The following is a 12,978-nucleotide window of genomic DNA, read 5'->3' on the forward strand; positions in this document are numbered from 1 at the left end:
ACAATCACGTCTGGCTGGTGTGTTTATAGCTAATCAAAGAAAACTGACAAGACCAATATATACTATACTCTGACACTCTTCCTGCCAATATCATTATGACTGAATCCATACAGGGATCCTAATTCTACTTGCTATCGCTTCAGTCCAAATAGAGATTTTCAAACATGTAATTATTATTTTGAGTTTAAAAAAAAAAAAAAATTCTTTATGCAATTCCATATACTGAACAGTAGATGGAGACATACACATGCTTATTATTCCTATGGATCATCAGCTTTAAAGTAATATATTAAACAGATTACCTTTATTTGGGGACAGACTAGAAGCATAATTTTTTCCTGTTTTTTCCTTTTTGGCATCTTTCTGGTCTAAATAAAATGAAACAATATTAAAAATGCACCTGGGAACTACATATTACTTTATAAACACAATTGCACATACTGAGTGAATTTATTAAATAATAGGCAAATTTCAAATGCACAAGAGTCACAAATGTATCCTAAGCAACCTTGACCAAGTAAAAGGGATCTTGTCTAATGTACTACTAAAAATAGCTTGAAACAATAAATGCATTTCATAGGAAACCACATGCTCATTTGCCTCAAAACTCGTTGATAGCTTATTAAGCCTTAAAATATCCTTAAATGCAGACTCAAAGCACAAATATCCCGATTCTGAAACTCCTTTTTCGGGGCCCTGGATAAAATATTTTTTCCACCTCAAACCTATTTTATATTGATTGACCTTCTTAACCTGAAGTACCAATGATCTTACATTTTACAGTAGGACTGACAACATTTAGGTGTTCTTATTGGCCGAGAACAAACAAAGTGCTCTAAGTGTAGAGTATAATCCACTAAAAGTATGCAGCATGTCAAAATCGACCCAAAGGACAAGACACTGCTCAAAATGTGTACCGTAGATACTCGCCTATTAGTCGACCTCGCAGATAAGTCGAGTGTATTGTTTAAGCCGAAAATTATGAAATTTATTATGGTCCGCGTATAAGTCGAGGGTAAAACTTTCATAATTATACCCAATGTACCTGGGCCCAGACTTTCAACATTTTAATCTTTGAAGAATTTTAGAAAGCCAAAATTAAAACTCCAAAAACATTTTTATTTATTTACTTACAGTTAGAATATTTCAAATAAATTTGTATTCAAGTCCCTCGCATATAATAAAGTGGCCCTAAGTGTCTTCTTCAAATCCTTCAAAGTCCGATTCTTTGTCATCAGAATGTCCGAATAAAATGTGAAAGTCTTCTTCCTTGACGTCGTCAGCATAAACATCCTCCTCTTCGCTGTCGTCATCTGTTGAATCATCTACTGCTGATTCTTTGTCTTCATAGATGGCATCATCTTCTGATCCATCCATAGCATTACTGATGCCGCATTTCAAGAACGACTTTTTGATCATTTCTGCTGGAATTGAGTCCCAAGCTCCTTTACCCATTTAGCTACTAAATCAATGTCTGGTTTCTTCAAATTCCCTCCTTTTGTTAATTTTACTTCTCCAGAACACATCCACTGCTGCCACATGCTGCGTACTCTGTCCTTGAATGGCTTGTTTAAACAAACATCTAATGGCTGGAGCATCGATGTCAGTCCGCCGGGAATAACAGCTAACATAGTAGCCATTTTCCTGGCTTCATCCTTTATATCCTCTGATGTATGAGCGCGGAACATGTCCCACACCAAAAGTGACGGGCGTTTACTTTGCCCTGCTCCTGATCGCCTAGCCCACACATCTTGAAGCCACAATTTCGTTCCAGCCTCATTCATCCAGCCTTTGGGGTGTACACGAACAGTAATGCCTGCAAGAAATTTTATGTTCTTTGGGAACGACTTCCTCTTGAATATTATCGTTGGGCGTAGCTTTGTACCATCTGCCAAGCACGAGAGGACAACGGTGAAATGGGTTTTTTCATGGCCCGTTGACTTAATAAGTACGGTCTTCTCACCAATACCTGCTACAGTTCGATTCCCCGGCATATCAAATGTCATTGGCGTTTCATCCATGTTACCAATGTTACTGAGATCAAAGTCATGCCTTTGTCTTTGCTTGATAATAAATTTATGAAAGGAACTGACCTTTTCTTCTAGATCTTTTGGCAGCTTCTGCGCGATTTTTGTTCGCTGACGAAGGCACAGCCCATATCTGTTCATAAACCGCGTACACCAGCCAGCCGCTGCTTGAAATTTCAACAAAGGCTTACCATCGATCATTAAATACTTTTCTTCTTTTGCCAATTGAAGTGCCCGTAACCGAATGCTCGAACGAGTCACAATATATCCATTTTGCCTGCATTCTACAATCCAGTCATTCAAGTCCTTTTCCAGTCCACTGAAAGGCGAAAGTCCAAAACGCAATGCTTTTTTAGACTTTGGCATTGCTTGTAGAGAAGGCTTATTTTTTATCCAATCTCTTACAAGTTTTTCGCTAACGCAAAACTCTCTGCCAGCCACACAATTATTGGTTTCCTCAGCACGCTGAATAACTTTCAGTTTGAACGATGCGGGATACGATGCTCTTGTCTTCTTTTCAGAATTCATTTTCGTACCGGTAAGAAGTTTAACTTAATATATTGATATATTTTATTAATAAACTGCAATTAAATATATGTAGGCTAATAATGCAGAGCATGTGGGGTCTCCGAGCTTCTTCCAGAAACAACTCAATGCAAATTTAATAAAGAGCTGCAAAACGTTGCGCCAAATGAATGTTGAGTGTATGTTGCCGGTTACCGCCATCTACTGGCAGCTAATGGTATTTTTGTTATCCAAAACCTGCAAAAGCTAATGCTCAAATTCAAGTACGGTATTTCACAGTTTAAAGAATTATTTAATGAAATTAGTGTTGCCCCGTGGATAAGTCGACTGTGTGTTTTTGAATGAATTTTAAGGCATAAATTTTTCGACTTATACGCGAGTATCTACGGTAACTACTGTAAAAAACATTTTGAATTCCTGTGTTTAGCTTTTTTTTTTTAAAGTTAAGGTACTGTGCTCAAAGCCTTCACATTTTTGTGCTGAAAAGATTAACTTTAGGATGTTTTAATGGAAGGAAACCACACAAACTACACAAAATATAGTGGAAAATCCATCTAAGTCCATGGCGAGTCCACAGTTCACTGTATTTATAAAAAAGAAAAAGATATTTGAGAAGGTATAGTGTAGCAAAAACTGCAAAGACATTGTCTTGAGAGTGTGATAAGACTCCAGTGAAAACAGAGATAGATCTTCTTTAATCCAAATATTATGGGCTAACACAGGCATGTCAAACTCGCTACCATTGGTGGGCCGCTTCGACTGCCATACGTGCGTCAGCGGGCCACACTGTAATAAATACTATTATATAAAGTTACTGCAGCTTTCTTTCCAATACTGAAAACTTTAAAAAATGTAACACTTAAAGTTTAAAGAAAAGCAATTTATTTCCATACAATCTCCGTACAACAGCATACAATTAGAGTCTTAGCCTCTTAGCTAGGTCCTTATATTATTATATTATATTCATTGCTTATATAGGAGTCTTACAGTGTGAGATCCATTTCTTTTGTCCCGACACTCGGCATCTCTTGTTAGTAACTAGTTCGTCAATATCAGGCTTGAAATCTTGTGCAGCTGCAACTTTTATGAGGGATGAAAGGTGGTCAACGGTAAGTCTTGAGCGATGTGGAGTTTTGGTTAACGAAAACAATTGCTCATAAAGGTAAGTGCTTCCAAACATAGACAGTACTCTCGATGCCAACTTACGGATCTGCACATACGAGGGTGGCAGGTAAGCATACAAGCCTGGCACACCAACTTCGTTGTATTTTGCCTTCAGAATAGAATCTGACTGCAGTTCAATCAATTCCATTTGGATATTCTCAGGCGCATTCTCAACATTGTAAGAGTATGGTGACGTAAACAGCGCAAAGTCCTGTTCATGTGAACTGAAATTACAAAAACACTCACTGAATTCATTGCTCAGTAATTCAAGTTGGAAAACAAATCCTCCAAAAATCAAATTTTACTTTACTATGTTTACTTCAAAGTTTATATTGTAAAATAAGTCGATATGCAAAAAGCCCCCTGACCTACACTAAATTTTAAAAACTCAAAATCACAAAAATTTGTTAATAAACAACTCACCAACTTCTCGCGTCCACTTCAGATCTTTAGCTGTAGTCTGCACTAACTGTCCGTTACAATACTAGCACAAAATTACATAAAACTATTGCAAACAAACGTGAAAATATGCAAGCTATTACTACTCGTGATGGCCAGTTCTGCCTCGTGGCGGCCCTGGGCCGAAAAAGAATCGATGGCCCCTTCGCCCGCCAATGTCAATATGGTATCTTATGCACGGCGGATGGATGTGGACACTGCATAGCCGCCTTGTGTTCATGACACGCTTCTATATGCGCGTGTCCGTAGCTTGAAAACCAAGTGGCGTCCCACGATATTCTCATTACGGCAGAACATTATAATACTACATATAGCTTACTGCTCCGACTCCAGCGACATCAGTAAATACTGCGTACTAATTAACAAGAAACACAATGCTTTTCGGCCACATTGCTGTCAACTGTGTCGTTATTTTCTCTTTCTGTTTTATATTCAATATATATTGGTGTGGCAGCCCTGTGCAGGTGCACAGTTTGAACATGCCTAAGGCCGCCCCTGCTGCCAGGCTGCTGCAGTCTAGCACTTTTGGAACTAGCCCCGGACACAGAAAGGCAGACATGTTAATTTGCACCACCAAACGTTTATTTACACTACTATTTACAATGTCCATAAGTGAACCACAAACCACAATCTCCCCCAAAGTCCAGGCCAACCACACTTTGCCTTCTTTGGACCGCCTCCTTCTCTCTTTCTCCGACCTCGTCCTGCTTCCACCCGACTCCATACCCGGATGTGCTCCAAGTGTGCACCGGCAATCTTCCACCCGACACACCCCAGTGTGGCGGAAGTGCTGGCTGTCTCCCCGGAAGCACTCCAGGTGTTCCCTCTCTTCTTCCTTCCAGCATTTCCTGGTGTGGCGGAAGTATTGGGTTCCAGGGTCCTTCAGGCAGGAGGATGCCCCCTGGCGGTGACCACGGGCCCCTACAGGGTTGGGCTTCCAAGCCCTGTACCCGTGGCCCCCAATACAACCAGGGCGGACGCCCCCTCATGTTCTAGAGGAGGTATGAACCCTCCTCCTGTTTTCCTGGGCGTCCCAGCCGGGCATGAACCCCAGCCGGGCGCCAGAGTGCCCCATCACCAGCGAAGACACGTCGGTCTGAGCGACACAACCCGTGAGGGCGGCTCAACCCCGAAGTGGGTCCTATTATTTGTCCCGGGTCCAACCCGGCACCCTGGAACTCATTTTATCGGGACCCCCTCCGAGGCCTTCGCGCCCCTTTGAGCTGCGCGTCTCGCGCCTTTGTAGCCTCCGCCGGTCATGGGACAGCCCCATTGCCAGTAAAGAGTCCTCCAGTGCAGCGGTCCGTCCCAGGAGGGCAGGTCTCCAACGAAGCAGGCCCTACTGCGCATCCGGGGTCTGTTCCTGCAACCAAAACAGAAAGAGGGGCAGAAGCGCTGCCTTGACGCCACCACTTGACGTCCCTCTGTGCCGTGCACTGGCAGCGCTCTTCCCCAAACCCCCCCCCCCCCCCGCATGCGGGTACCCCACAACTCGCCTGTTCGGCACCTCCTCCGCAGGTTCCCTGCCCTTCCGATTGTATCTGACGGGTCTGCTCGCACTGTCGTCTCCTCCACCGGCACTGGAGCTTCCCTCAGCTTCCGCAGAGGATGGCCCTTCTCCAGACGTGCGCACCCAGCAGCACGTCCCTTCCTATCGGAGGAACCGGCATTCACCCCCCAATTCCTCCTATCATTCTTGGATGCCACTACAGTTTGGGTCTGCGCATGAGAAACGCACAGACCCATTCCCGTCTGCGTCCATCGAGACTGACGGGAGACTGTTGCAGGCTCAGGGTGTCGGGCGCTAGGACCCAGGGCACTCATCAGCTCCTGTCCTGCCTGCCTTCTCGATGTTGCTCCCCTCACCTCGCGAACAGCCTGCACCACCGCATCCGCTGTTGGAGACCCACCTGCTTGGTTCCGATCACGAACGTCACGGGTCCCTTCGGTTGGATCTCCCTTATGCTTTACGGGGTCAGCTTTACTTACCTTCCCCGCCGTACAGCTCCAGCCAAAGGATCCAGCGACGCACCCTTCCACCGCAGCATGCAGCGTCTGTAATGACGCACCCGCCTTCACCTCCAGCTCCTGCAGGTCCGCATGGAGCGTACTGAGCACCTGCAACAGCTGCACTACGGCCTGAAGGGACTCCTCCAGCGCACGCAGCACTACAGGCAAGGACAGGAAGTCAGCCGGCGCAGAGCCTACCTGTCTGTCAGCCCCTTGCTTCGACTGCTTCCTGTGGGCCTCTTCCTCTGGCCCAATCGGGTCTCCCCCGGCACAAGATGGGCATTCCTTGGTCCCGCCTCCATCCAATCATCAGCGGGTACGCAAAACACAACACCCAATCCTGTGCCTGTCACGGGGAGGGACTTCCAGCCCGCGGCCATTTTGGCTCTTCTCCTCCTGGTGCGGTGACGAGCCAGCTCCGAGTTGCAGCGTCTCCTTTTCTGCAGCCTCTGCTGCTGCTGCCGCTTCCTGAAAGCCTCGCAGAGCAGCGCGAGTCTGCCACCGACAAGGATCCGGGCAGCCCCTGCCTGCTAAACACAAAACACACGCGGCCCCACAGGGCCGGTTGCCGACAAGCAGGGAGCTCACCTCCCGGGTCCCGTCTGTCCGGGGAAATGTCCTCAGTGTGGCCTCCCTCGACACCGCACTGTCCCGGGCGCCCTCTGCGACAGCACACTCCCTGGAGCCCACTGCACAAAGGTAAGGCCTGTCGATCTTCCGCCGCACCAGGAGAGAACCTTGTGACCGCGGTCCACTGATGATCCGTGGGGCGAGAATGTCTCACGAGGTTGTGGGCACGCCGCTCCTGCGGCATGTAGGTGGGCTCCCCTGCTGCGCCGGGCCGTCCACAACATTTTTCAAAACAGGTCCCCACCTTGTATCAGGCGGAGCATCCTGCCGATACACCAGTGTGGAACTAGCCCCGGACACAGACAGGCAGACATGTTAATTTGCACCACCACACGTTTATTTACACTACTATTTACAATGTCCATAAGTGCACCACAAACCCCAATCACTCCCAAAGTCCAGGCCAACCACACTTTGCCTTCTTTGGACCGCCTCCTTCTCTCTTTCTCCGACCTCGTCCTGCTTCCACCCAACTCCAGCCTCGAATGAAGGGAGGCGGCCCCTTTTATCCATACCCGGATGTGCTCCAGGTGTGCACCGGCAATCTTCCACCCGACACACCCCAGTGTGGTGGAAGTGCTGGCTGTCTCCCCGGAAGCACTCCGGGTGTTCCCTCTCTTCTTCCCCCCAGCACTTCCTGGTGTGGCGGAAGTACTTGGGTCCAGGGTCCTTCAGGAAGGGGGGACGCCCCCTGGTGGTGACCATGGGCCCTTACAGGGTTGGGCTTCCAAGCCCTGCACCCGTGGCCCCCAATACAACCAGGGCGGACACCCCCTCGTGTTCTGGAGGAGGTATGAACCCTCCTCCTGTCTTTCTGGGTGTCCTGGCCGGGCGTGAACCCCAGCCAGGCGACACACACTTCAGTTGCGACGTCGCGGCTCATTAACTTTGGACAAGGCTCATGGCTATACTAGCAGATGACGTTTCCGGTACCGTAATGCCATGGGAAAACACGCTTTTGTTAGAAGGCAGAAGTAAGAAAAGTCAATAAGTAACGCCGAAGATGCAGAATGATTCAATCACAAATGATAGTAATCATTTTGTACAAGTTTAGTGCTAACTAGGATCTGTCATTCAGGCTGCACAGATTTCTGTTGCGGGCCGTATGTTTGACATGCCTGATCTAACAAGATAAATCAATCATTCACCAAATAATTATTACAAATAAATAAGCCTATGAATTTTTAGCCATGCATGTATTTAAATATGCCTTCAACATTTCATTATTTAGGATTTCTATTAAGTATTAAGTAGGGGCTTGAATTTCAAAGTGGGATTACAGATACCAGTTATTTAAAAATCCCGCAAGGCAAAACAGCTTTCGTTCCTGCCATTTTAATCTTATTCTGGAATCAGTACAGAAATTTAAAAAAAAATGATTAAATTATGATTTAAGTGCTTGGGTAAAAGGATTTGTAATACACACAGTAACAATTTTCCATCCAACCATCATTCCATTTTCTGACAAATTTAACCGACAGTATTTTTATTTGAGGGGTACATTAGTTGGATAGAATGACTACTTCCAAGGGATACATAACAATGATCCCTGTGCTCTGCAGAACCACATGGTTAATTTGCATGCATAATCAGCCACAAACCCAGCTACAATCTCAAAACTAACCTTAAAGGAGCCTTCCCCCCTCATCAGAAAACACAAGAAACCCTGCAAAATTACAAAAACAAAAGATTTACTATTTTCAAACAATACAAATTAGGCCCACGCTACTGCTTTGTGGCACAACCAAAGTGTGTCCCAAAATTGGAATTCGGTCATCAACATTTTATTTACTTATTACTAGTTTATGGATATTTGTTATACAGGTATCCCTTGTTTAACAGTTTTATTAAGCGCGAGTTTTAAATAACGCTCTTATTTTGAATGCGAAAACCCCTTGAATACTGCGGCTATAAATTTGATAATTGCGTTTTTTTTTTTAAATTGCGCGAAAGTGGAAACGAGAGGTTGCGACTGAACGTGCAGGTCTCACCATCCCCCCTACTCCCAGCTCAGCCACCATAATGGGCATTCAAACCATGATTCACCAATTCACTTGCAAACAGTCACCATAGAGGGTGGACGTTTTCGTTGCATATTTTCGCCAGTTGTTCACTTTTTTATCCTTTCTTTTAAGCGCTTGCCCTTTCCAAACATGAAAAAGCAAAACCGTGAGTCCTCATTGGAAAGTTAAGAGAAGAAAGCTTATTACTTTAATAATAATAATAATACATTTTATTTATATAGTGACTTTCCCATGTAGATGTGAAGTTTGAGATAATTAAAAGATAACGATTGTGGCGAAACAAAAGCAAACATTGTCAGGGAACTCGGCTTCAATGAATCGACTATCAGGACAATTTTAGCAAAGGCAGATACCTAAATTACTGAAATGGATCCTGATGTTGGCAGAAGTGCACTCGTCTGCCACAACTTAGAGTCAAATTGCTTGTTATAGACGGATATATGAGAGCCAGAAGAAAGAACGAACAGTCCAAATGACCCACCATAAATTCTTTTCTAAAACATGTTAGTTTTAATTAATAAAGATTTTGTTTGCATTTTGAGTTTTATACACACAAATACGAGTACTTTTTCCATGTAGATTTTCCACATTTTAAATGGATCAATTATATTTTTTCCCATTACTTTTTATATTTAATTAGCATGGTTTTGCATAACACAGCAATATCAATGGATTAATTAATCTCGTTAATCAAGGGCTATCTGTATTTTGTTTGCGGTAATGGTTCTATCTGCAAAGTGTCGCAGTGGTTAGTGTCTTTTGTTTTGTAAATGTGTCGATCAGCACAAGCAGCAAACAGCCTGCTGTTCCATCACCCCCACCGCCACAGTCAACTCGGGCAAAAAGTCCTCCCAGCTGAAGTCTTGGTTATCTGGGTGAGAGGTGCCTGGAACTACTTGCTGCTTGTGTTAATCAACAAATTTACAAAACAAAAGATATTAATGGAGAGATGTGAAGTAATTTAAGGTGGCCAAGGATTACGAGTTTTTTCGTAGGCTTCAGGGATTCTAGTGTTAATTATTATTCTGGTCCCATTAATAATGCAAGACTTGTTGCCAGGAAGAAATGCAGAGAAATGTTCATTGGACTAGTTGCTGCATCTAAAAAATGGGTTAGGTTTGTTTGCCAAGTATAGGGAAGAGGCCACACTAATGGGTCCTGTGAAATTTCTGGTTATTTCCATATAGTGTAAATAGTTATTTATTGACTGCTCAAATTAAGGAAGACAATGGTGAGGTTATCTAGATGTTATTGGGTGAGGGAGAGAGGGTGAAGTTATACAAATGGATAAGAACAGATTGCTTTAGGCAAGGTTCAGGTTCAGGTTCATGCATGACGCCGTACGTAGAATTCGCACTATAACATGACGTAAGCACAAAAGCCGAAATGTGCTTACGCACAGAAAAATCCAGATGCAGGAATCTGTGCGTACGCAAACTTCCACATTCTTCCGCTACATAAATCCCGATCAGCGTGAAAAGTAACGCTCATGCGCGCGCCTGCTGTCCCGCCCCCACTCCTCCCAGAATTATGCCTCTTTGAATATGCAAAGCAATATAAATAGCCCTTAAGCTCAGTGTTCTGTGAAAAGACAATGGGAAAAGCAAGAGGGAAAATGGAAGAATTTCAGCGAATACCAAGTGGAGGCAAGGAAAAAAGTACTATTTATTGGTTTAAACAGTGATATAAACAACAAAAGAAAGCTAATCAACTGACAGCATGTCGGAGAAACTCGAACGCTCAAGTTCACAAAGTCACACAGTGCCTGAAATAAAAAAGAAGGTGTCAGATATCAAAGTCGCCGTGAAAAGGCAAGACGTAGCCCATCATCTTAGTGTCATATGAAAGCTTATTAGAGTACAGAGAAAAAAAGGCACACAGTGGGGAAAAAGCACAAAATGTCAACTTCAATCTCAAAATTTCCACTTTAATTACGTAGTTTATTTTGTCATTAAAGTAGAACATCATAAACTTCATCTTAAAATCGTTTAATTAACCAGTTTCTCAAATCACATCGTAATTAAAGTAGCACGTTAAATGCTTTGTTTTATATGTTTTCTTCTATGTGCTGTATGTGTGTGAATCACTACGTGCTTCTTAAACCGGCTTTCTCTTCCTCCAACAGGACACAGAATCCATTACATTCTCTGAATAACTAAAATACTGAGATTTAAACATGATATCATTTTCATGATGATAGGAGTTAAAGCATGTTATTAAACATGGGAACACGGTGGCGCAGTGATTGTGTGCAACCTTCGATGAAATAATTTTTTGCAGTAGTACTGGGCAGAGAAAGAATCAGTGGCCCCTTCGGCCGCCAATGTCAATATGATATCTTATGCACGGCGGATGGCCTCGTCCGTTGCGGACACTGCATAGCCGCCTTATGCTCATGACACAAGCGTTTAACTTTTGCCGAAATTTGCCGCTGCGTTTTTAGCTGTGTCGTTATTTTCTCTTTCTGTTTTATATTCAATATATATTGACGTGGTGGCCCCTGGGATTTGGCGACCCTGTGCAGGTGCACAGTTTGCTCAGGTTGTGCAATATTATAACTGTAGTGTAAGTTCACAGTGAGGTGATTGTACTTATAAGTCCAAACAGATCTACAAGGAGCACTTGATGGACTGATTGAGTGCGTTTAGAGCTCTTGGGATGAAACTCTTTCTGAACCACGAAGTCCGTACAGGAAAGGTTTGAAGCGTTTGCCGTGTGAGAAGCAGTTCAAATAGGAAACATGGCTGAGGCAGCGTGTGCTTGATGATGTATACCGATAATTCTCTTTCCGATCAGCTGCTCCGAGTGGTGCAGTGAGACTAATATGGAAAAAGATGATCCGCTGTGGCAACCTCTAACGGGAGCAGCTGAAAGAAGAAGAAGAAGGTACAGTGAGAGTAACAACGTTAAAGCAGTTACGGTATTTAGAATAGTTTGACCATTCTGTAGACCATTATATTGTTACTGGTTAATTACAATCAGATGCATTAAACTAATAAACAATATGCGGTTAATTTCAGTGTATTTATAAAGCCGCGTCAGGGACATAGATCTGAAAAAGAATGATAAACCACACAGGAACAGTAGAACTGCTTTGACGCTGGGTGCCACCAGTCTGAAAAACCGAGCGGAGAACTTGTGCACGACAGGGTATAAGGTACCATGGAAATGTGCGTGGCTTAACGCCAAGTTTAGGTTTTATATATCGTGATTTGAATGTGGAAACGTTCTTACGCAACATTTCTGTGCGTACATACCGTTTATACATGAGGGCCCAGGTCTGTATGTGTGTGTGCATTACAGAACATGTCCTTTGTTAAGACGATGTATGTCACAGCTGAAGCTGCAAAATAGCATCAAGATCCAAAAAAAGTGTTCAACGTGAAAAAGGAACATAATGAAGTGTCTCTCTCCTCCAAAATTCAGCACATAATACACTCATTAAATTGCTCGAGCACCTATTGCAACTCTCTTTGTCCACAAGGAACAACTCAATCCCCCATTAAAGAATTTTGTTGAAATGTGGCAAACTTACTTTTTAAGAAAACTTGTCAAGACAGTTCAATTTTCATTTTTTTCACCTCTATGCAAGGCAGTGTTTTGCAACCACTGGGTTGCGGATTGCCATCACTGGCTCACAAGTGGGTCGCAGTGGGTCACCTAAGCCAATCTGTTTTGTGGCAAAGGTGGCCAACCGAGTGGGTCATAGTGGGTCACTTAAGTGATCAGCATCATTCCTCGATATACTTTCCTTTTTCTAAGTGACCTCATTTCACCAAGGGGGCAGTTTCCAGTAGCAGCTAGTGGGCAGTCAGTGAATTTAAAAAGGTAAAACTGGATCACGAGACCATAAAGGTTGAGAAACACTGGTGTAAGGAAGGTGATGTGGACTGAATGTGCAAGAATTAGCCATGTGGAACAGTCTGTACTCTGTGATTACTAGTATTTTTAATTTTAATTATTAGAATTATTTCGTTAATTTTAATTTTAACAATTTCAGTATTTTAATTTTTGTGATTTACTAGTATGACCAGATATAACGGACAGTTCCGATTTCAGGCTATGCATCCAATCAATTCAATCAAGGGAATAATGGTACAGTGATCCCTCGCTATATCGCGCTTCGCCTTTCGCGGCTT

The 12,978-nt window shown here is 43.6% G+C and overlaps 1 protein-coding gene across 5 annotated transcripts in view; it reads right to left on the reverse strand.

The window, feature by feature from the left end:
- The window catches only part of scml2 (Scm polycomb group protein like 2), a 245,881-nt gene that overhangs the window by 143,740 nt on the left and 89,163 nt on the right, over positions 1-12,978 (reverse strand). For 4 of the 5 annotated variants that reach the window (XM_051927106.1, XM_028799818.2, XM_028799819.2 and 1 more), the window contains exon 3: positions 303-368. The exons of the other annotated variant lie outside the window; for it this stretch is intronic. In XM_051927106.1, the coding sequence (XP_051783066.1) occupies positions 303-368 (66 nt within the window). The remainder of the gene's footprint in view (positions 1-302; positions 369-12,978) is intronic. 5 annotated transcript variants of the gene reach the window in all.

This window comes from Erpetoichthys calabaricus, chromosome 4, assembly GCF_900747795.2.
Source record: "Erpetoichthys calabaricus chromosome 4, fErpCal1.3, whole genome shotgun sequence".
Taxonomy (NCBI): domain Eukaryota; kingdom Metazoa; phylum Chordata; class Cladistia; order Polypteriformes; family Polypteridae; genus Erpetoichthys; species Erpetoichthys calabaricus.